Source organism: Medicago sativa, chromosome 7, assembly GCF_051527215.1.
Source record: "Medicago sativa cultivar Bolivia chromosome 7, Bolivia_mono, whole genome shotgun sequence".
NCBI lineage: Eukaryota > Viridiplantae > Streptophyta > Magnoliopsida > Fabales > Fabaceae > Medicago > Medicago sativa.
In genome coordinates this window covers 83146555-83170606 of record NC_140755.1, presented here as the reverse complement: position 1 = coordinate 83170606, position 24052 = coordinate 83146555, and the positions used below count along the sequence as shown (strand labels likewise).

Here is a 24052-nt window from a genome sequence, read left to right as displayed (position 1 = left end):
CAACAAATCAATTACATAAGTGAGCACACTATGTAGTTTCTTGGACAAGCCAGAAATTTTTTTCCTTGTTATCACTTCCCTGCACATGGCACAATTAAGTCGTAACACAGTTAGCATCAGTACCAGTTCTCCGTATCGCATCAGCGCCCTTAACGTCAGCCCAAGTTGATACGCATGCAATCAAAACAAAACGGGTGTCCACAAGCGTACATGATATCAACGTCGTTGGTGCACATGACATGACGATGACGCAGTCCCTTCCTGAAGCCCTATGTCCGAATAGGGTTTCTACACGACCAGCATCAACCGGAGACAAGAGGCCAGTGCAGCCACCACCGCCGCTAGTATCAACATAGTTCCACGGAAGAAAACAGAATTCACACAGCTGTTGAAAAGTATTCACCAAACGATTGTGGTACTCTGTTGATGACAACCATAACCCAAGTCGTCTCATGATACGGGCGAGAACAACATCGTACATGACACGTTCAGCACCGTCGAGGGGTACACGGATAGTTTCCATAATGACAATGACAATGACAAACAAGAGAGAAGAGGTGAAACGGTGCCGAAGAAAAGAGGGACGAAGTGTAACAGTTACCGGAGAAAAAAGAGGAGGAAGTGTAATGGTGCCGGAATGGAACGGAGGCGAGGTTATAGCTTCATTGTTTCCGCATTGACAGAGAGAAGAGCGGCACGCATTTAGGGTTTTGTATTTCATTACAATACAATTTATAGTGAACCTTCGTAAGTTGTTATTGGGCTTTGTAGCTTTTGAGAGTCAATGAGTATTTTCACTTAAACTAATCTTTTTCTCACATTAATAACTCTTACCCAACACATCATTCTTACACCCAACCAATTAAAATCTAACACTTCATTAGAATAATAAAAAGAATTAATATCAGAATTTTTTCTCATTATTTTTAATATTTCTCTCTCTTTTTTCCACTTTCTTTAACCGGCAATAACCACCCACTACTATTTATGTTTCCATTTCCTTAATTAAAATCACACTTTTTTTTTAAAGTTAATAACATGTGTCATTTTTTTATTGGTTGGGTGTAAGAATGATGTGTTGAGTGAAAGTTCATACAAGAATATCTCTCATTTTATTCTAGCGCGTCTTATTTATTTATTTTTTTAATTTGCTCACCATCCAAAATCTAGACACAAGGTATGGTAACATTGCTTTGTTTAGTGCAATTTGATATTTATTTTTGGACACTGAACCATTTTAGATTATATAATCTAAATTGCTTTAATATATGTGATAATTTTGTGGATTTTTACGTTAATTATACGTATATATGATTTTACATGTTTCAGATATGGAAGAGGAGATAGAGAGATCAATATGTTTGATGCTTTTTCGTTTTTAGGAATGCATTTTAAAAAAAAGTCAGATGAGGTTAAAAATTAACCAAAGGGACCACCTGCCTAATGGAAGCATAGTTGAGTTAATTATGATACCAAAATGAAAATTTGGCCTTCTAGACTTTAGATAGATAAAAACATTAATGAGACATTAACACATGTCAAAAGTTTCCGCTCATAAAAGGAAATGTCAAATTTTCGCGAGAGTAACTATAATTGACATGAAATAAATGTCAAGGTTTCCGCTTATATGTACAGAAAGATAGATAAATAAATTAATGAATAGATATAAATATAATTTTCTCAAAGAAATTATATAAATATAATTGACATGAAATTCTATGGATAGTATATTAATTGTTTCTCCGGTAATCTTGGAATTTAAACGAGTCATGAAAGAGACATGGCCTCCTAGGCCAACACAGATAAAAATAGCGAGACAAAAATAGAATACAAATCATTCAAATCCCACATGTCTTTTTCTGGTTAAGCTGGGAGAAAAGAGTTACATAAGTGAAAAATCTATTTAAGCAACAATGACTACTTATGAACTTGGTTCAACTGGAGCAAAGATTTATCATTGACATTGTGGTAGTAATCTGCAAGTTGGACAATACCACTTTCCCTTGAACCTTGTCTCTTGTGTTAGGCCAACACATGAATAGTGGAACCATTCACCTCCTCGGCACTATCAAGAATAACATAATAAAAGTCTCTATCCCAGTCTCTCTCCCTGTAATCAAGTCTCTTTGATTGGGGTATACCATATGCATGCATGCACTTTTCAGGTTTAGGGTGACAATAGGCAGTGAGGGGAGAACTGCAGGTTCATCCATTGATATTTTCCTCTCTGATAAAATCAATTGTGAAAGAAAAAAACAATAAGAGAGATATAAGTTGATAAAATTCCAAAAATAGACCCTTGAATTCCAAAACAATATTCCTTTTTGCTTTTGCTCTTTCTTCCAAATGCATATGCATTACTTGTTTCTTTATACGGGTCAACAAACACTAAATTATGCACTTCCAACATATTGAACACACTCTTTTGAAAACAATATGAATAAAGCCGTAAGAATTGTATTGCAGATCATACTAATTTTATAGTTGATTTTGAAAAATTTAATTAGTGCATACATGATGCAATAAATCAGAATGCAGATAAAATGGTTAATTTACCTTGCTTTCTTCAGCGAAGTAGTTTAAATCCTCATCAAGTTGTTTTACATGGTTATCTATCTGAAGCAAATACAAGATTGAAACTTGTAGCTTCAGCTGTGCAATTTTCCTAGTATGCATAACCAGAAGCAAAATGCAAAAAATTAGCATGACTTCAAAATAGGACTGCAATCATTGTGTCAAGTCTACGTCTTAAACAACTCAAAGCAATTGTTTTCTACATTATGCATGTCTACGTGTCTATGATCAGACATACAATGTAAGTGTAACTGTCTTTAGTCGTAAATGTAAATTGCCAGAAAAAATAAATAAGAATGAGGATGTTCCTAGAGAAGAATTGTAAAATGATATTATATGATAAATAGAATCTCATCAAAACAAAATATAAACCACATTTAAACACATTACCGAAAATAAAAGAATTTCTGAATCTCTACAATTACATAGCATGCCCTTTCATTGTTGTCTAACACTGTACCTCAAGTGGAAGAATGAACTTCCAACCAAGAGATCTCTAGTGAGAAGGTTCTAATTACATATCTTAAGCTATGCTATATGATATGCTGAGTTATTATTTTAATAACAGTCAATCACATTACACTGAGGCATTCCACTAAGGCATTACTCTTTATATATCAATATAAGTATATAAATGCTATATAGGAAACCTCTCGTCCAAGTTATAAAAAAGCTATGCATAAAGACACAGCTGAAAAAGAAAAAGAAAAGGCTTGCAGTCAATCTCAAAAATCACCTTTGCCTCTGCCTTATTAAGCATCCTGTGCATGGCTTGCAAAAGGCTAAAAGCCACTCTTTCATTGACTTCCATCCAAGCACCAGACCAAGAGGATTTGGCAATAACAAAAGCTCCAAGATGGTCTGTAACACACATTCTTGTTCCTACTGTATGCATCTCTTGGAAGAAAGATGAGCCCACATTGCCTTTGAGATAACCCGTCTAAGGCTCATGCTTGGGATCTATTTTTCTACTTGCCCAAGTTCGATCTGCAAGGAAGTGTTTCGCTCGAGCTAAAATCCAGTTCGCATCCCACACTTTACCATTCCAAAGTTTGTCATTTCTAGCACTCCAAACGAAATATATAGTAACACAGAACCGCTGCAAGTTTGCTTGGGAAAGAATATTGCAGGCACCAAAGAGAACAGAAGCGAATTGCACTTTGAATCAGCAAGGGAGTGAGCTGATTCCAAAATATCCAGCTTCTGCAGAACTCATACAGCTAGGCCGCAAGGGCAGGAGCTTTCATTTTCTGCATCACAGTTAACACAAGTGATTGGACATAAAAATCTTCTTCAGTAGAGACCATATAGGTAGGGAGGACATCTCGATGAAGACTTTATTTTTTGGAGGGAGAGGACTCTGTCACACTAGGTGCCAATTACCATTCACGTTAGTTTCATGAGGAAGTATAAAAGTATCGATGTAAAGTCTAAAAGAGGACTTGACTGTGTACTTTCCATCTCTAGTATAAATCCAAATTCTCATATCATTAATTCATTATGGTGGCTAGGGTGAAGAGGGATATTGAGAATTTGAGAGCAATATGAAGGAGTTAAAATTTGTTGCAGTGGCTGAGAGTTCAATTTTCTTTGTTTTGGCAACAACAAATCTTTGGTTTTTAATAGACCAAATTGAGCATTGAAAGAAGATTGTGGGAATGCATAGTACTGAATACAAGCCAACACCCGGCCCAACATTTATGGATGATCAATCTCCAATTTTCCACCGGAAATGAACCTTAAGAAACCAAAAGAAACTCTTGAGAAGACGAGATACTACGCCAAGTAAAACTAGGATTGTGGTCCAATGCCGATTCCATGAAATCCTCTTTGGGATAATATTTAGCTTTGAGGATGATATGTCTGATAGTATCTTTGTTGGTCAAAAGACTCCATCATTGCGAGGTTAAAACCTGGGAAATCTCAAAAGCCTAGACCTCCATGCTCTTTTCTTGCAGTCAATCTTTTCCAACTCAATCATTTCATACTTCTTTGCCCATTTTGCTTCAAGCCCCCCAAAAGGAATTGATATGTTCAAACTCTAAAGTAAGAGGGGAGGGCAAGCAGAATACACTCATACAATAGGTAGGGATGGACTGAACTACCGATTAAATGAGAACCTCTTTACCCACTCTACAGAGACATTTAGACCTCCAAGATTAAACTCGGCGCCATATACAATCTTTTATAAATCCAAAAACACTCATTTTTCCTCTTCCAATTAGTGAAGAAAGGTCTAAATAAGATCCCACTCCAAGAGAATTTGCAACAGTAACCCGAATATCACTATTGACATTGGAAATGAAAGCAATTTCGGATTTATTCAAGTTTATTGCCTGGCCTAAGGCAGCCTCATATGTATCCAGAATGTTTTTTAATACCTCAGTTTCACCTATATGTTGGCCCTGAAAAATAAGAAAAAATCATCATCGAAAAAAAGGTGGCTAATAGGGGGAGTACCTCAACAGATTTTGGACCCATGAATAGCTCCTTGTGAAACTCTATGCTTGATAAGAGCAGAGATGCCCTCTGCACATATGACATAGAGGTAAGGTGAGAGGGGATCCCCTTGGCACAGCCTTTCATTGGGAAAATCAGAGCAACTGCTTCATTATCGAGGCAGACATTGTAGGAGACAGAGGTCACACATAACCAAACAAATCCATATTGTTGAACAATGTTTAGACCATCCGGTTCCGGTATAATTGTTGAACTTGAACTAGCCAAAAAAGAATTAATGGTTTTACATAAATCTACAAACTGAAGATTAACATACAAACTGTCAACAGGTCTTATACCAGCTCGTTACTTTCACATATGTCAAATTCTTCATCTTTTATATACTCTAGTTTTTCTAGTTTATAGAAGCCAATACTAATTGTATCATTTAACTACTAACTTTGGAGTCAGTTTTAAAAAATTTGAATAATTTCAGAAATAGATATAGTGTAGCAACAATGAGTCTAGAAAAATTCATCAAACGTTATGCTAAATTGGTGAGCATAGATAGTAACAACATGTTACAACAAAAGACAAAAACCTCATTCTTGAAACTAATACTACAAACACCAAATATAGTCCCGCATCGTTTGGTTTAGGATTATACTAAATGTTTATATACAGTACACGGAGAGCATCAGTCACGACCTTACTTGAACAGGATCTGTTCTATAGGATCGTACTACTGTGTCCTTGATTTCTCTAAGGAGACAGGAACATAAATCTGTGGATGAGGATTTGTGACCCTGTGATCAGAGCGTGATTAACCGTTCTATTAACGGTAGATGATCGTTCTCAGCCAGCCCAGTCTGGTTGGGGTGGTCACACGGTTGTCTTGACAGATTTCCACCCTTTTTTTTTTCTTTTCAAAAATAAATTATTTTCTTATAGATTTAATGGTTGAAGAATCTTGCCTGATCCATATGAGTTTATTTTGTACTACTTCTAACGCACAAAATAAATCAAATTGTAAAAAAATAGTTTTTAGTAAATGTAATGTATCGATAACAGTAAATAAAGCAAAGAACAAAACAGAAGTAAAATTTTCATTTAAGAAGAAGTGTTCTATATTTACCTTCAACTGTACAAAACGATGGCCCATCTTGTGCTTGGTGGTGACAATCAAGGATAACACAAGCACCTTATTTTCAGTATTCTAAAATATGACATTTGTGTTCAAAATTGATAGGAAATTTCTTGATGCAAATGCAATGTTTCCATCACATGCATTTCAAACTGGAGAGGGAGAAGGAAAGAAAATGTGAAGGAGATCATGCCAGTTTGTTGAGTGAAAAGAAGTTACTACATAGCTCCTAGAGTCTTGTGGTAGAAAAGATGCCACGTTAAAGGATAAAGTGTTTTTACCAGTACCATAAAAATAAAAACTGTCCAATGAACCTGCCGCAAGGGCAATACTGTAATATACTAATATTAGCAGGACAATCTAGAACTAGAACGTTTGAGGTTAGTTCTAAACTTCTGGTATTTTTTGTATCACTTAGTCTATTTTGATGAAGTATGAATGCAAAAATAGTTGATTAAAGTTTTAAGGGCCCGTTTGTTACGGATTAAAATAAAAGTGATTTTGATATAAAATAATTTAGAGATTATTTTTTAGAGATTTTATGAAAAATCAGAATCTATTTTGCGTTTGTTTACTGTAGTAAAAATCACTTTTTTAAAAAATAATTTAGTTTGTTTGGATACAGCTATATAAAAGCGATTTTTTTTGTTATAAAATTAGTTCAATCTTTAGATCCATATTTTCTCTCTCCTCTAAAAAAAATCTATTTTTTGAGAAGCTGCTCTCAACAGCTTCTCATTTGAAGCTATTTTTAGATTTTTTTTAGATTATGATTTTTTTAAAAATCTGTAACAAATGGATGCAATATTCTTAAAAATGATTATTTTCTTAAAAAAAAGTGATTTTTTCCTAAAAAAAACTATAACAAACGGGCTCTAAATCTGTTGTCTATTGATTATATTATTGTTCAGGTAGATTAAAATAGTGTCACGTTGTTTGAGAATCAAAATTAACGATAGTTTATAAATAATATTCAAATTCTTTAATTTAATAAGATGTGTTCTACAAATAATAAAGTTGCGAAAACTTATAAGATTCAAAGTGAATAATACATCCAAAAATGTATTACCGTAAATTTGTGGTCGTAACAAATATTTGTTATATTTATGTTTATTGTTGATTGTTTATTGCCTAACTACAATAATATTTTTGACAATGTCTACTTAATCATCAAACTATTTATTTATTTATTTTTTTCTTCATCTTTCTATTTTGAAAATGTTAAATAATAAATATTGCTTGCAATGAATTTAACTTTGACTGAATTGATCATTGAATCCTTTAACATATTTTTCTATTTTAAATTGGCCCCGTGACTATTAAAACTTTCAATTTGATTTCATAATAATTTTGGTGTTAACCATTTTGATCCTCTCCATCAGTTTTTGGCAAAAAAAAACGTTAGTTTTGTTCATGTAGTATTTAACCATTTTGGTCATCTCCATCAGTTCTTTAAGTTAGTTGATGATGATGTTATTGATGAAAGAGACTTGAAGATTGAGAAGCAGCAGGAAAATAAACATGAAGTTGAAGATTGAGTTGGCAATAACAAGAAATTGGTTGAAGATGTCTTTGGTGCTTTTTAGAGATAGGGTTAATGCGCAAAAGCAAATCAATTTGGAGTGAATTTTATTTGAAATAGGCAATGAATTTTTGTTGTTTGGTAATTTGTAATCTAGTTTGATTATGATGAATCTTTGTAATGGTTTGAATCAATGTACTACTATTATGAAGGAAAATTGATGTTGTTGAAAATCTTGTCATTGTATTGCCTCATTCTTGTTGAATCCGGACCTCGTTGATTTGATTGGGTTCATAGACGTGTTCGGATTTAAAAATTGGCTAAATCTAAAATGATGACCGGGTTTGAGTCACATATAACCAACCTAACCCGTCCTTTGTACATCCCTAAATCAAAATCGTTTAGACACACTCATAACAATATATATCATATAATTATTTCAAAATATATATTATTAAGTTCTTTTGATTATTACCTTTTTCAACTTGTGTGTGTCTAAATATTTTACATTTGTGGTTGTGACCATACAATTGTTACTTCTAAATCTTCTTCGATAGGGATTTTGCTTTAGATATTAAGCACTACAACTTGACAGAGAGAGGGTAGTTATTAGGTAGAGAGACTTCTACAAACTTCTTCTCTCATATCCTGTATGGGTCTCAAATTTTGTATTTAACAATTGTAAAAGTTTAAAACCTCTCGAGTAACCTGAAGAAGATAGCATTAACCCAAGTAACTTTCCACTTCAGACTTGAACAATTCTCAAAAAAGATATTGTCTAGTAAGTTTGAAAGACTGAGCGCAAAGACTTTCTCTAAGAATGGAGAAAATCAGAATATCCATGAATCTCATCAGAAGAAAAATAAATTTGAAGAGTCCTCCAGTGAACTTGTCAAAATTTAAACTTAGAATTTGGGTTAAAATAACCTACATATACAGTAAGAAAAACTACATACGTCTTCCTTGTAACACTAAATCAAGTGCAAAATAGGTGACTTCATTCTCGAGTGCGATAAAAAGAAAAATTACTATACATATTATCATTTAACACACTAAAGAAACATTCAAATCGTGAAAATATTATACATTCTTCGGTGCCTGCAGAAAGGAAAAAAAATTAGAAGAAAACAATGAGAATAATATATAACAAAAAATATTGAATATATGATATTTGTAGTTTTATGATTCTAAATGAATAAGATATACCTTTTGATATTTTGTAGTAAAAAAAAAAAAACTAAAAAATTTATATAGTATTTAATCAACATCTATTAAAAAGCAACAAGAGACATACAAGGTTATCATCATTCACATGGATGGGAAAGAGTGGATAGTACAAATTAATTGTGTCAACACAGGTCACGACGGAACAAAACAATGTACAAGAGAAAACACAAAATACCAAATTTTGTTTCTCACTAAACTATGATAGCGATATTCGCAAGTGTACGAAATCGTGCAAGTAGTAAAGTAAAACGGTAAGACCGAGTGTCGAACTCGAGGATTGTGTTATACTATTGAATCATATTTAAGACTTAATTGAACAAAAGGTTACGAAGTTTGTTTTATCGCAATGATGAAAAATTAAACAAAGTAAAGATGGTTCAAATTTATAAAGAGAAAAGTGTTGGAGATGAGTTTTACTAGATGACTTATTTCATGTTAATAACCTAATTCTCACTATTGAATTGACTCATCTAATTGCTACTGAATCCTCTGTAAAATTCGTGCCCTAATTCCTTAGTGACAGAAACGTTAACTCTAAAATAAACACATAATTCCTTAGTGAATTTTAAGATTAGAATTAAGCATGAACGAACAAGGATTCTTAATTGGTTCCAAGGGTTTGTATCTATTCCTAGATTACAAAGGCAAGGATTTCTTATCTCAAGCGTTTATATATTCCACTTCCGTATCACAATATAAATCGTAAATCAATTTAAAGACGGTCAAGCAATAAAAGCATTAAGAACATAGATAAGAGAAGCAATTCAATGAAATTCATCAATAAATAAAATTAGGTCAAATAACAATCATGTTCATCTAGGGTTACTCATCTCCAACAATGGAGGATTTAGTTACACATAGCAGCTAAACAAAAAGAAAGAGTAAAAGAGAGATTACAAGAACAATTCATGAACTTTTCTTGATGAATCTCCTCCAGTAGTGCTCCAAAATCGCTTTCCTTGTGTTTCTATGTCTTTCTATCTCCAAAAACGCGAACCCTTAATCAGAAAACGCAGCTTGCTTAAATAGACAGACGAAAAATCGGGCCCCGAAGTGTAAAATTCGGTGCCCGAACTGCAGAATATCAGATCCATAAGCCCATGATTGCACGAAATCGGCGCCCGAACTCACCTGTTCGGTGCCCGATAAATGTCGGAACAAAAATGCCATCTGCAGCTTCACAAATCGGCGCCCGATTAAAGTCGAACAAAAGTGCCATCTGTAGCTTAACAAATCGGCGCCCGAACATACCAGTTCGGCGCCCGATTAAAGTCGAACCAAAATGGTTCTGTCCTGCTCAACTTCGGCGCCCGATAGTAAGTATTCGGGGCCCGAAGTCTTCTTTGTAGATTTCATGATTTCTGTACTTTCTGACCCTTTTTGCTCCAGAATCACAATGAGTTTGGCATTACAGTTAAATAAAAACAACTAATAAAAGAGAGATGACAGAGTGTCATCACAACCCCAAACTTGCATCGTTACTTGTCCTCAAGGAACCAACTTAAAATGAAAAATAACAGAGAAGTAACACTTACCCCACCAATGATCCTGTCAAAAGTTCATCTTCCTTGTTAGCAATTGATGAGCCAACTTGCTTGGTAACACATCCATTCCACAACTTCTCGCAACAAAATTGAATAACAGGGTTCACACAGTCGACATGTAGAACTACTATATTACCGAAAATTGAAAAATTTCTAAGCATCAATCAAAGTCAATATTATGTACACACTTTTAAGGACTTTTCAGGTTATAGCGGGGCTTAGGTTAGGGGTGGCTCATTTGGAAAGTAGGTTTAAGAAAAACAACGGAGTTAGACATCAACCTACGGATCTAAAACATACCACACACCATAACACCAATTCACATTAAAATCCGGGGACTAGAGAGAACCTTTAAAAACTTTGAACAACCGATCACTTATCTTGAAGCATAATTTTTTTTTTGAGTTGCAAATTTGACAATTGAGCTTATTTTTATCATGCTTATATTCTTTTTAGCACCAAGTGATCTCTATATTTTTCTTTCTCTAGTACCCCTACCCCAAACTTAGAATGTTGCTAGTTCCGAGAGAAACCCCAAACTTAAACTTTTCAAATATAACACACATAAACATGCCTAACTCCAACAAAATTTTTGGGTACATTCCTAAGGTCTCTAGGCTTGTAATGTGGTTAGTCACCGAAACAAAGGGGTCTAAATCCTAGTGGCTCAACTTGGTTTAAACAAAGGATAATTCAATATAAACAAAGGTGGGCTACAAAGGCTCAAGGTACAAGCAATTTGCCTTAGTGTGTACAATATATGACCAATCAATTACAAAGGAAAATCGCAAATCTCAGAAATAGCATCCACATGGAAACACTCATATTTGTAAAAATTGAAAAACAAAATTTGGCTATAACCTTACAAGCTGAGGTTTCTGGAAGTTGTGGCTACCTAAGCATCGTTCCTGTCGTACACTTCCCTTATAGAATCATGCAAGCACTACCTCCTTTGAACTTTTGACAAAACATTGATGACGTCTTTGTTACTGAACTGGTAAATTTCAAGAAAAGCAAATTCATTGATAATAAACAAATTCAGATGCATCACAAAATAGGGGATCATCAATCCAAACATCAGACACTACTCCAACTAACTCCAATAAAAAAGTTTCTTCAAACATAAATAACAAAAGAAAAACAGAAGCAAATACTAAAAGAAATAAAAAGAGTTGTTGTTTGGGCTAGACAAGGTGCCCAAATCAATGTTGTGCTCCTGACGACCCTCCTGGTCCTGTAGGTGGAAATGGATAGTATATAGGCTGAGTGTCTGCATCTGGCTGTCTCTCTGCCTGAATCCTATAATACTCCGCCCGAATGCGCTCCTCTGCTCTAGCTCCTCTCTGCCTCTCCTCTACGAAATAGTTCTCCATCTCAAGTGGGCTAGCAAACCTGTCAAAAGCATTAGTCTAGGCAGCAACACTCTGATGGTAAAGCTGAGCTGTCTGGTAGAAAGGCGGAGGAAATGCTGGTGGTGGCATCCGATCTCGAGATGAAATATCCTCGGCCCAGTTGGCCATGGCATAAGTATATTCAGCAAAATATGGTGGGAGACCCTGCTGCTGCACCTGTGGTGGTGGGAGACCCAGTTGGCCATCATCTGAGGCTGTCCTTGTGCACCTTGTGCCCGAGCATACTCGCGATCATACTTCTCCTGCTCCCTCTCAAAACCTCGCATCACACTCTCAGAAATAGGTCTCAAAGACCTTACATAAGAATCAGAGGGTTCAACAGGAACCCCAGCAGTCTGACACAATCTGTTAATCAAGCAACAGTGTCCTAAAGTAGTATGATCCGTCCTCACCAATTTCTTCAAACTTATGTACATCAATCTTCCCACATCAATATCCGTATCAGAGATCAAAGCCAACAAAATCAAAACCATATCCCTAATCATCTCAGCAGTGGACGAGGTCTGGTCAACAACAGTAAGAATAAACGAGGCCCATGCTTTATACTCAGGCAACAGATCCACAGTGTTAATCCTTTGAGGCCTCTCAGCAGTACCTATCCATCCTCTACCCTCTCTCATCAGACCCTCAATCAAACCATCCCATTGAGCACAAGTCTTATACTGATCAGAATTGTTCCTCATAAACTCTACATCACAGTTTTCCACAACTCCTAACCCAAGTACTCTATCAATGTCCAGATTCGAATAATTAACTTGCTTACCTCGTACATACGCATGTCTATCAGACTCCTTTTCAGCAAGAGCATTAGCCAAGAATTCACAAGCTATTGTTGAATTACTCTCCTCTGTCACCATATTCGCAATACCCTCTCAGCCTCTCTGCGTAATTGTTTCTTCAAAGATTGGGTACTTTCCAAGTTTGTCAAAATTGAAGCCCATCTCCTTGTTGAACTCAAACTTCTTTATCACATTGTACCTCTCCTCTGCCGCTGCTGACACAAACCTCTGGTAGGGTGGTGGTTGGATGAATGGTTGTAGTGGTGGTGACTGAAATGGGTCATGAGTGGAAGTGCCCACTACTCCTTTTCCCTTCCTCTTTTTTGGGTTTTTGTCAGTTGACTTTGGGGCCATTTATGGTTGATTTTGTGGGATGGGTTGAAGGTTGTATTGAAAAGGGTATGGATTTGAGGTTATGAAAATCTTAGGATGTTGAATGAGTTTTGTGTGGTAGTGATGAAGATTGGTGTAAAAAGGGTTGGTTTTGGGTTATGTATTTGTAGGTTATGGTTATGGTGAGAATAGAGATGAAGATTGTGTGTTTATAGAGTTAGAAGAAGGTAGAATATGAAGATGTGTGATTGATTTGCGGTTTGGGGAAAGATTTGGGCAGCATAACATTACAATTTGGGAAAAATGAGGATGAAATTGCAGACTAGGTATATATAGAAAAGGGGGAGTTTGGGCGCCGAATGGATGAGGTCGGGCACCGAGTGCGGTTTTAGTGAGCCGTAACGGCTCTTTCAGCAGGGCTTCGGGCGCCGAGCAGAAAGGCTCGGGCCCCGAATTAATACGTAACCACCAACCATTAAGATTTCAAAATTTCGGGCGCCAAGACAATACCTCGGGCCCCGATAATTTTTGAACCGCCTGGCAGATCTTCACAATTTTTTTTGGGCGCCGAGCAGGCAAACCTCGGGCCCCGATTTTTTTCGAAACGCTCCCAGCCTTTTGAATTCAAAATTTCGGGCCCCGATGGATAGAGGTCGGGCGCCGAACAAACACCTCTTCTTTTTTTTTTTGCAGAAAATTAAAGATTCTACCTGTTTAAACACAGTGGGTTGCCTCCCACTCAGCGCTGGTTTAACGTCCTAAGCTTGACGGTCCACTTCTCTTCCTTCAAGTGGAGTGCAGCGGGATGGACTCAGTTGGACGCTCAGACTCTCCCCCATAGTATGGTTTGAGTCTTTGTCCATTCACCTTAAAAGCTCTATCGGAATCTGGATCCGTCACCTCAATGGCACCGTAGGGATAAACTTTCACAACTTTAAATGGACCGGACCACCTTGATTTCAGCTTCCCAGGGAACAACCTCAACCTGGAATTAAAAAGTAAAACCAATTGCCCTTCCCTAAATTCCCTATTTTGAATCTTTTTATCATGCCATTTCTTTGTTTTTTCTTTAAAAATCTTGGCATTTTCATAAGCGTAATTCCGGAATTCATCCAACTCATGAAGTTGAAGAATTCTGGATTCACCTGCTTTGGTAAGATCAAAATTCAGGAATTTGGTGGCCCATAATGCTTTGTGTTCAAATTTCAAAGGTAAGTGACATGATTTTCCATAAACAATTTGAAAAGGAGACATACCTATAGGAGTTTTGAATGCAGTTCTGTATGCCCACAAGGCATCGTCAAGCTTTAGTGACCAATCTTTTCGGGACGAGTTCACTGTTTTTTCAAGAATTTGCTTGATTTGCCTATTTGACACTTCTACCTGGCCACTTGTTTGAGGGTGGTAAGGTGTGGCAATCCGATGATGCACATTGTACTTTTTCAACAACGCCTCCATTTTCGATTGAGGAAGTGGGTGCCTTCATCACTAATTAATGCTCTAGGTACCCCAAAGCGTGAAAAAAATATTTTTCTTAAGAAAGGCAACCACTACTTGAGCATCATTGGTTTGCGTGGCCATTGCTTCTACCCACTTAGAAACGTAATCCACTGCCACCACAATGTACATCTTTGAGCATGAGGATGGGAATGGTCCCATGAAATCGATTCCCCACACGTCAAAGATTTCCACTTCTAACACAGGATTTTGTGGCATCTCGTTTCTTTTTGAAATATTTCCTGTGCGTTGGCAGCGGTCACATTTCTTAACATAGGTGAAGGCATCTTTAAAAAGAGTAGGCCAAAACAGGCCAGATTGAAGGACCTTAGCAGTAGTCCTATCCCCACCAAAATGTCCCCCATAGCTGGAGTCATGGCAGTGCCACAACACCTTTTCCTGTTCATCTTCGGGGACGCACCTTCTTAACAGCCCATTGACCCCCCTTTTGTACAAAAATGGTTCATCCCACACATATGACTTGCAGTCATGTAGGAATTTCTTACGTTGTTGGGAGTTAAAGTCAAGAGGAATAATCTTACCCACCATGTAGTTCGCAAAGTCCGCGAACCACGGCACCATCGTAAAAGCCAAGATGTGCTCATCAGCAAAGAGATCCTTGATAGGCCTCTTCTCCTCCGTTTCATCCATCTTCTCCAGGCGAGAAAGATGGTCAGCCACCGTGTTCTCTGATCTTTTCTTGTCGCGGATCTCTAAATCAAATTGCTGCAACAACAGTATCCACCTAAGAAGCCTTGACTTAGATTCCTGCTTAGAAAACAAATACCTTAGTGCAACATGGTCAGTGTAAACAATAACTTTAGACCCTAACAAGTAAGATCTAAATTTGTCAAAAGCATAAACAACAGCCAGAAGTTCTTTTTCAGTGGTGGCATAATTAAGTTGTGCCGGATTCAGAACATGACTCGCATAATAAATTACATGCAACAACTTATCTTTTCTTTGACCAAGTACTGCCCCAACAGCTATGTCACTTGCATCACACATAATTTCAAAAGGTAGTGACCAATCAGGTGCAATGACAATAGATGGGAGAAATGGGAACAACAGTGTATGTTGAATCAGGTGCAATGACCAAGAGTTTTTCAGCTACCTTGGGAATCATGAACAAGTGAACATTGCAATCACATAAGCACGTTTGTCGTCAAATGATTTAGCAAGATTCTCAAAATTGAGTGGCTCAGTAGATTTCTAAGAAACAATTCTAAATCATTAAAAATGGATATTTGCAAAAGAAAAAAAATAATATCACGCTTACCTCTTCAGTGATGCCATTGGTAGCAGCATCAACATCTATAGGAAGAGAATACATTTCGTTCCTGAGTATCCATTCTATGTTGGCATAAGAAATTGGCTCTTTTTCAACAAAAAGGAAAGAATAAAATCATAATAAATAAATAAATAAGGGAAATAAAATAAGGGGTTTATTTAAATTTTTTACTTATGGATTGAGTGAACCAAAAGACGATGTCACCAGCAATTCGTTGACACGTTAATTCGGGGATAAATAACTCATCTTTGAAGATACGAAACGCCCACAAACTCTCCATTAACAAACCAACCCCTTCTCTAAACATCGAAAGACCTTCCATCTCACACGAAAGAGGCTTCAGATTAAAAAACACAAAAAAAATAAGTTCCATTCTAAAATAGTTAGAGGTTTCCATTTTCAAACTTATTCACCTGCATCTTGATTGCATTGCGAACATGGCTAATATTGGCTGCCCCCATTACCTCGACAGAGCTATAATCTCCTTGTAAGCATTCTTCGTACATGACCAATAGTTGTTCACAAACCTACATTATCAAGTGGAGATTGCAAACACTTAAGAATTATATTAGCGCAGTTGAGGAATAAAAAGCGATAAAAATAAATTATGGAAAAATAAAACACACGCACACCTCTTCAATGCTGTTATCAAGAGAATTGAGTTGCCCGATAAAATGAGTAATTTGTTGCTTGATTGCAATTTTTGCAGATGGACGAGGAGGCATGTCTATTTTTAGAAACAATGAATAAAATTATAATAAAATAAAAAATGAAAATAGAATTAAGTGATTTATCGGATTTTAGACCTTTGGATTGAGTGAACCACAAAAATAGGCTGTCACAAAGGCTCCTTGAATCAAGTTTGGCTGATTTCCGAATCTCCCACCAAAAGTTGATAACCACATTAATCCCATCCCTGAATACTTTCATTGACTCTCCTTCCATCACTTTACTACCTTCCATCTTCCACGAATCAGAATGACCCTTCAAATTAAAAACACAATATAATTCCCTAAAATACAATAACAATGCACAACGTAAGAAACATGTAAAGAATAGTTAGATGCATCTATAGAGAACTTGATAATATTGACAAAATTGTGTATCATCATTGAATTGAATGATTACAAAGAGTGTGGTACATGTATAGGTACACTGTGTGAGGAAGTAAAAATGGAGAGAAAATCACCTAACCAACTAACTAACTATTGCTACTCTAAGCCAACACTAACTAACTATACTAAAGGTTAGTTATTAGTTATAACTAAGGATAAGTCACTAACAGAGATAACTTGCGGAACAAGTATCTAATACTCCATGCAAACTGGAGCATGAATTTTGTGCATGCCAAGTTTGGAAAGAAGCCTTTGAAATGGAGCTGATTCAAGTTGCTTGGTGAAGAAGTCAGCTAGTTGATTCATGAAAGTGATGGGGAGAAGGTGAAAGAGATGTGCTTGCAATTTCTCATGTACGATATGACAGTCAATGTCACTGTGTTTGGTGCATTCATGAAATGTGGGATTAGATGCAATATGTGTTGCTGATTGACTGTCCCAATAGAGTAAAGCTGGCGAAGTAAATGAAACTTGAAGATCTCTAAGCAGATAGGTAAGCCACTGAATTTCACAAGTACTAACAGCAAGCGCGTGATACTATGTTTCTGTGGAGGATTTAGAGACAGCTGCCTGCTTCTTAGAACGCCAAGTAATGAGTGAATCACCCCAAAAAATGCAAAAGCCAGAACCACACTTTCTGGAAGATGGACAAGTGGCCCAATAAGAGTCACTAAAGGCTTTGAGATGAAGAGCGGAAGAAGTAAGGAAGAAGTTTAACAGAATGGATATCTGAAATGGATGTTCATGTGAGAATAATATCATCAACATATACCGATAGAGTTGTGAAAGAGTAAAGGTTTTTTAGTGAACAATGAATAATCAGATTGGGATTGAGTGAATCCAATAGAAGAAAAGAGGATAATTTGGAGAACCATTGACAGCTTGCCTATATCAAACCATAAAGAGATTTAAAGTAGTTTACAGACTTGATTTGGTTTGGAAGAATGAACGCCAGGATGAAGCTTCATGTACACATCTTTATCAAGGTCTCCATGAAGGAAAGCATCATTGACATCCAATTGTCGGAGATGCCAATTCTGTGTAGTAGCTAAAGCAAGTAACAAACGCACATTAGTGAGTTTTGCAACAGGACTAAAGTATCAAAATAATTCACTCCTTCTTGTTGAGTGTAACCCTTTGTACCAACTGAGCCTTGTATTGTTCTATTAAACCATTAACATGATATTTGATTTTGTAAACCCATCTGCAACTAATAGGTACCTTACCAGCAGGCAAATCAGTTAAAATCCAAGTTTCATTTTCTGCAAGTGCCTTCAATTCAATGTTCATAGCAGTAATCCAACTTTTGGATTTAGCAGCTTGTGTGTAAGAGGTAGGTTCAGAAAAGTGTGAAATAGCAAAGACGAAGTGTTTGTGAGAAGAAGACAAAAAGTGATAGGACATAACAGAAGATAAGGGATATAAAATGGACTTACCAATGACTTGCCAATGTTGCAATATTGCCATTAATTTATATTTTGATTTTTGATATCAGTTTCTATCAGACTTCTCTGAGATTTGTGACATGCGAAATCAAATTATTATTATCAGAAAGATCACTTCGAATTTGGTATCTGGCCCAAGGACATACCCCTAATCTGAGGGGTTCAATCCCATTGTCGACTTGTGGAGCCTGGCCGCATTAAAGCCAGAGCATAGGTCTGGTGTGATAAAACGTTTTTTCTCTTTTGCTATTTGTTGTTATTGTTCTTATTTTTTGGACTAAAAAACAAAAAATCCTTTCTGACAGTAACAGATGTTCGAAGAGTATATTTGTTCATACGAAGAAAACAAAATTGCACAAGAACATAGCATAAAAACAAGAAAGATAAGATTAATTCATATAAAACAAAATATAATATAATAATCAACAAAGGTGAATTCTAGGATGAGGGTTCAATTAAGTCCCTCACCGGTGGACCATCTAAAAACTACTATTGGATTTAACCAACGGTTTTTATTTATTGATAATTAAAATGAGAACATGAATACATTTGCACACACAATTCCACCTCTATCTCTTCCATCATCTCCACCCCACCAAAAATATGTAGATGTTTCTGAAGATGTTTGCAAACAGTTGATTTGAGAAGAGGCGTGAAATCCATTTCATTTGGCCCTTTTGGTTTTGTTTGTGTTTGACTGGTATAGAAAGCAATTGATTCAATTTAAACATCTGGTCTAAAACAAAAAAGCAATTGCAGAGAACAAAGATGGGTTCCATTTCCTTCATTATTATTTAATTATTAATAGAACAATCTAACAATACCATGGTTGGTCAATATTATTTAATTACTCACCCTAATTAACATCAATTGAGAGGTATATTCTGCAAAATTTTGGTACAATCTAACGGTATGATGGTGTTCTCTTAATTGATGTTATATCCTAGAAGTATATTCACCCTGATTTTGTGACAAGTTTTTCATTTGCTAGAAGTACATTCTGCAAAATTTCAGTACGATGAAGGGGATGGGAGAAGAGATATACTTCTTAAAAAAAAAAAAAAATTGGGACACTCAAACAAAAAAATGACGAGGAAGAGAAGACATTAGTGTGTAAATGTATCGATGTTCTCATCTTTGTTTTTCAACATATCTAAACCATTGATTAAATCTAACGGTAATTTTTACGTGATCCATCGGTGAGGGACTTAATTGGACCCTCACCCTAGAATCCACCCTTTTTCAATACATCACAAATATGTACAAGATGGTGCTGAAAGTAAAATGGACCCGGTGATGAAAATTGGACAGACCATGGTGGTGCAATTGAATGAAAATTATGGATGTTTTTGTTTTTGGATTGGGTTTAATAACAAAGGTAGAATAAAGGTTTAGATTTGACCAACCGTTTGAATTAAATTCCCATTTCCATTACCGCTGACCAGAGAAGCAATTTATTTGATTGAATGAATGTTGACGATTACACATTTGGAGAATTTTTACTTGGATTGATTTTGTTCCACCATCAATTCGATTATAGTGTGTTATTGTTTTTTAATGTATACCTATTTCATTGATTTGATGAAAAATAATGGGCAACACATTAGATGCATCTTCTCAAGTTGCAGAGAATGGATGGAAAAAAAGTTGGAGAGGATAGAGATATTGTAAAAATTTTGTGTGGAAAGGAATGAATGTTCTTAATTTTACTTTCAAATAATCTTGACCGTTGATTCAATCTAACGATGATATTTTGGTGCTTCACCGGTGAGGGACTTAATTGATCCCTCACCCTAGAATCCACCTTGAAAAAGATGTAAATGGAAAAGAAATAAGGATAGGGTTGTGTGTGGAAAGGAATAGATGTTCTCAATTTTACTTTTAAATAATCTTGACCATTGATTTAATCTAATGATGTTTTTTTGGTGCTTCACCGGTGAGGGGCTTAATTGAGCCCTCACCCTAGAATGCACCCAAAAAATTCTAAAAAAACCTTGTCCAGATTCATTCCTTTTTTTTTTATTTGTAAAAAAACCTTGTCCAAAATCATTCTTTTTTTTTTAAGTCTTGTCAAAAATCATTCTTAACTAGTCCAAAATCGAATTTATTTATTTTCATTTTAATTATCATTATCATTTTTTGGATTACAAGCCATTATTATCATTTTTTTATAATAAATAATAAAATAATTATAGATAAAATTCAAAAGCATCATGCCTAAACATTATCATTTTTTGTTACTATTATACTCTTTTTTGTTTGTGTACAATGGAGGCAATGTGCTTTGAATATAAAACCTCGTGCATACTACTCAAATCCCTCACACCAGACCAATCCCAGTGTTTTTTGTTAATATTTTACTTTAAAAATATACATCAACATATACAGAAAATTGCTTGTGACAAAATTAGATGTCATCACTGTCACCGCATGGTGTGAATCGGCACGCAAATAGTCAAGCAAAATAGAAGACAAATCATTCAAATCCCACGTGTATTTTCTGGTCAAGGGAAAGAGTTACATAAGAGGATTTGCATCAAACGTTTACCCCATTAATTAATCATAACCCAACCCCAAAATTATGCATTCACTAAAAATTGAAAAATCTATTCAAACAACAATGACTACTTATGAACTTGGTTCAACTGGAGCAAAGATTTATCATTGACATTGTGGTAGTAATCTGCAAGTTGGGCAATACCACTTTCCCTTGAACCTTGTCTCTTGTGTTAGACCAACACATGAATAGTGGAACCATTCACCTCCTCGGCACTATCAAGAATAACATAATAAAACTCGGTCAAAATAACAAAAGGAGAGGGAACAAAAAAGTTATGAAACAGAACCAGCACAAGAGAGCAAAGTTCAGAGAACTCACATTTTCGTTGTCACAAGCAATCATATCTCCAAAAGATACCTGAAATTTCAGTAAACTGACTCAGTTTAAGCAAAAACAAAAGATAATATGACACAATTGTCCACAAGGAGACTTGAAACTATAAGACATATTATTAACAATGTGTATATCATAACCTGATGACAAACACAGTATGTAGGTTCATTTGGATCAATGGGTTGATCAATATCCATAGGGATCATATAGTCCTTCTTATGGCTTCCTGGTGGAGGCATTAGCTCAAAGTCTCTATCCCAGTCTCTCTCCCTGTAATCAAGTCTCTTCGATTGAGGTGTACCATATGCGTGCCTGCGCTTTTCAGGTTTAGGGACAATAGGAAGTGGGGGAAGAATTGCTGGCTCGTCTTGTGATATCTTCCCCTCTGATAAAATAAAATGTGAAACAAAAAAGAAAATAAGAAAGGTATAAATTGATAAAGTACCAAAAAAACAATTTCATTGACAAAGTAGGAAAAGGGGAATTTCAGGGGTACGAAAAAAACATACTCCTAAATTCCAAAACAACAATCCTGTTTGCTTTTGCTGTTTCTTTTTAATACATTATTACATTACATGTTTCTTTAGACAGGTCAAGAAACACCAAATTATGCACTTCCAAAATATTGAACATACTCTTTTATATATTTGAACAAAATGAATAAAGCAGTAAGAATTGCAGATTGCCAGATCATACTAATTGTATAGGTTGATCATGAAAATATAATTTGTACATACATGACAAAGTAAATCAGAATGCAAATCAAATGGTCATTTTACCTTGCTTTAGATCTTCAGCGAAGTAGGTTAAATCCTCATCAAGTCGTTTTACATGGCTGTCTATCTGAATGAAGCAAATACAAGAATAAAACTTGAAACTTAGCTGTACATCGTTACTTGTATGCATAACCAGAAGCAATATGGAAAAAATTCACATGACTCCCAAGATAGGATCTGCAATCATCTAGTAAAGTGTACCTCTCAAACAACTTAAAGCAGATTTTTCTACGTTATGTGTGTATGATCAGACAAATAATGTAACTGTCTTCAGTCATATAATGTAAATTGACACACAGCTTAAACAAGAAGAATGATGGTGTTCCTCGAGATGAATTGTACAGTGATATTTTATGCGATAGCATCTCAATAAAACAAAATATAAAACACTTTATCTAAAATAAAAGAATTTCTCAATCTCGAAGTACGTATTATAATCTACATGATATGCTCAGTGCTTATTTTAATGACAACTTAATCACATTACCATTAAGGCAATCCATTACTCTTTGGATATCATGCATAGATATTATTAAGTTCAGAAATGTAAAGCCCTTGAGCCTTATAAATGCTATATATAAAACCCTCTTGTCCAAGCCATCAAAGCTAAAACAAAAACTAACCAGTTCATATGCTTGTCGTGCCAACAAAACCTTCTCAGTGCATAAACTCAATGCACTATCCTGATTCGCCTCGATTTCTTTTCGCATTTTCTCAATGGAAGCATCATCATCCTCATTCATGTAATTGTAATTGTTATTATAATTATGATTACCCTTCTTAGAGCCGTGAGATGAGAACCCCATACAGTACTTTGTCTGCTGCCTTGTCTGGTTTATCATAGCTTCAATCACATAACAAAACCACACCAACAAAAAATGATGATTAAAAAAAATCTATTTTTAGATGCAATGGTGTAAAAATGAGTAATTTCATATCAACAAAGGGGTAAAAAAAAGTAAATTTTTTAGGGTTAAAAAAAGGGAATTTTTGAGTAGGAATTTACATTGGGATCGTTCATCGAGTTCACGAACGGTGTTGAGAAGTCTCTGAAGCTCAGCGGGCAATGTATTGGCATCTATGGAATAGAAAAATTGGAATAAAATTGAAAAATTGGGGGAAAAATTAGGGTTAGGGTTAAACGTAGAGAATGGAAAATAAAAGGAGCTTACACTCCAAATAGTCATCGACGTAGACTCCAGTGCGTGCAATTGCCATTTTGATAGAATGATTATTGCAATAGAAGAAATATTAGGGTTTGCGATTGGGATTTGCGAACCCTGGAAGTGTTCTTGCTGGTTCAGATACGAGGAAGCTAAGGTGGATCAAAACGCTGTCGTTTGAGCCTGGAATATTTACGTTGTTTTGTTTTAACGAAAACAAAATTACCGTTGATATGGCGGGGATTTATGTTCTCTTTTTATTTTATTTTTTTTAATTTTAATGATAAAGATTAAATAAAGAGGGGATTTTCGATTGAGAAATGATATTTGTACAACTATTTTCTAACAATTTTTGTGACAACTTTCTCTCTCATACTCACATTATATTTTTACTTTCTCTCTATTGCTTTGGTCTTTGGTTTTCGTGTCAATACGTAATTTTCTTTGTAAAAATATGGTTGTCAATCAAATTGATGTTCAAATAACATTGCTCTTTTCGATTTTGTGTTCGTGTGGATCTCAAGATGTCAATGGGGTAGGACGGGGTCAAATTGTATTTTCTGGTTCTTCATTTGCATTCTTTGCATTCATAGATTTTAATGGAGCTCCATCAACATGAAAAAAATTAATTAAATCCTACTATTTTTTTTTTAAGAAAAATCCTACTATTTTTAATCAGTTGGTTGGTAAAAAAGTTAAATATGCACTATATAGTAAAGGGTTAATTATGTTTCTAGTCCCTATAAAATAGCGACCTTGTAAATTTAGTCCTTACTTAATTTTAATAACATTTTTAGTCCCTATAAAAAAAAATTTACTTATATTTTTAGTCCCTGCTAAAACAAAGTTTGATTAATTATCATTAAACTCTTAAATTTTTGAACGATTTTTTTAAGAC

At 35.4% G+C, this 24052-nt stretch overlaps 1 protein-coding gene, 1 long non-coding RNA gene and 1 pseudogene across 3 annotated transcripts; 1 reads left to right on the top strand and 2 right to left on the bottom strand.

Moving 5' to 3' along the window:
- Positions 1 to 1809: 1809 nt before the first annotated feature.
- ING2 (PHD finger protein-like protein) lies at positions 1810 to 23372 on the bottom strand. 2 transcript variants are annotated; one of them, XM_085723366.1, is made up of 7 exons: positions 23164 to 23372; positions 22998 to 23069; positions 22615 to 22835; positions 21995 to 22058; positions 21356 to 21600; positions 21201 to 21239; positions 1810 to 2065 (listed from the first exon to the last, which is right to left on the bottom strand). In XM_085723366.1, exons 1-7 carry the CDS (start codon positions 23207 to 23209, stop codon positions 1955 to 1957), a joined length of 798 nt encoding a protein of 265 aa, XP_085579492.1. In that variant the 5' UTR covers positions 23210 to 23372; the 3' UTR covers positions 1810 to 1954. The 2 variants fall into 2 exon arrangements, with proteins under 2 accessions (XP_085579492.1, XP_085579491.1); XM_085723365.1 differs by lacking the exon at positions 1810 to 2065 and adding an exon at positions 20778 to 21094.
- On the bottom strand, positions 2884 to 6351 carry LOC146909335 (uncharacterized). The gene is made up of 2 exons (XR_015017711.1): positions 6149 to 6351; positions 2884 to 5103 (listed from the first exon to the last, which is right to left on the bottom strand). It is a non-coding gene; the product is annotated as an uncharacterized LOC146909335 (long non-coding RNA).
- Positions 5717 to 5918, top strand: LOC146909336 (small nucleolar RNA U3; annotated as a pseudogene).
- Positions 23373 to 24052: the final 680 nt, after the last annotated feature.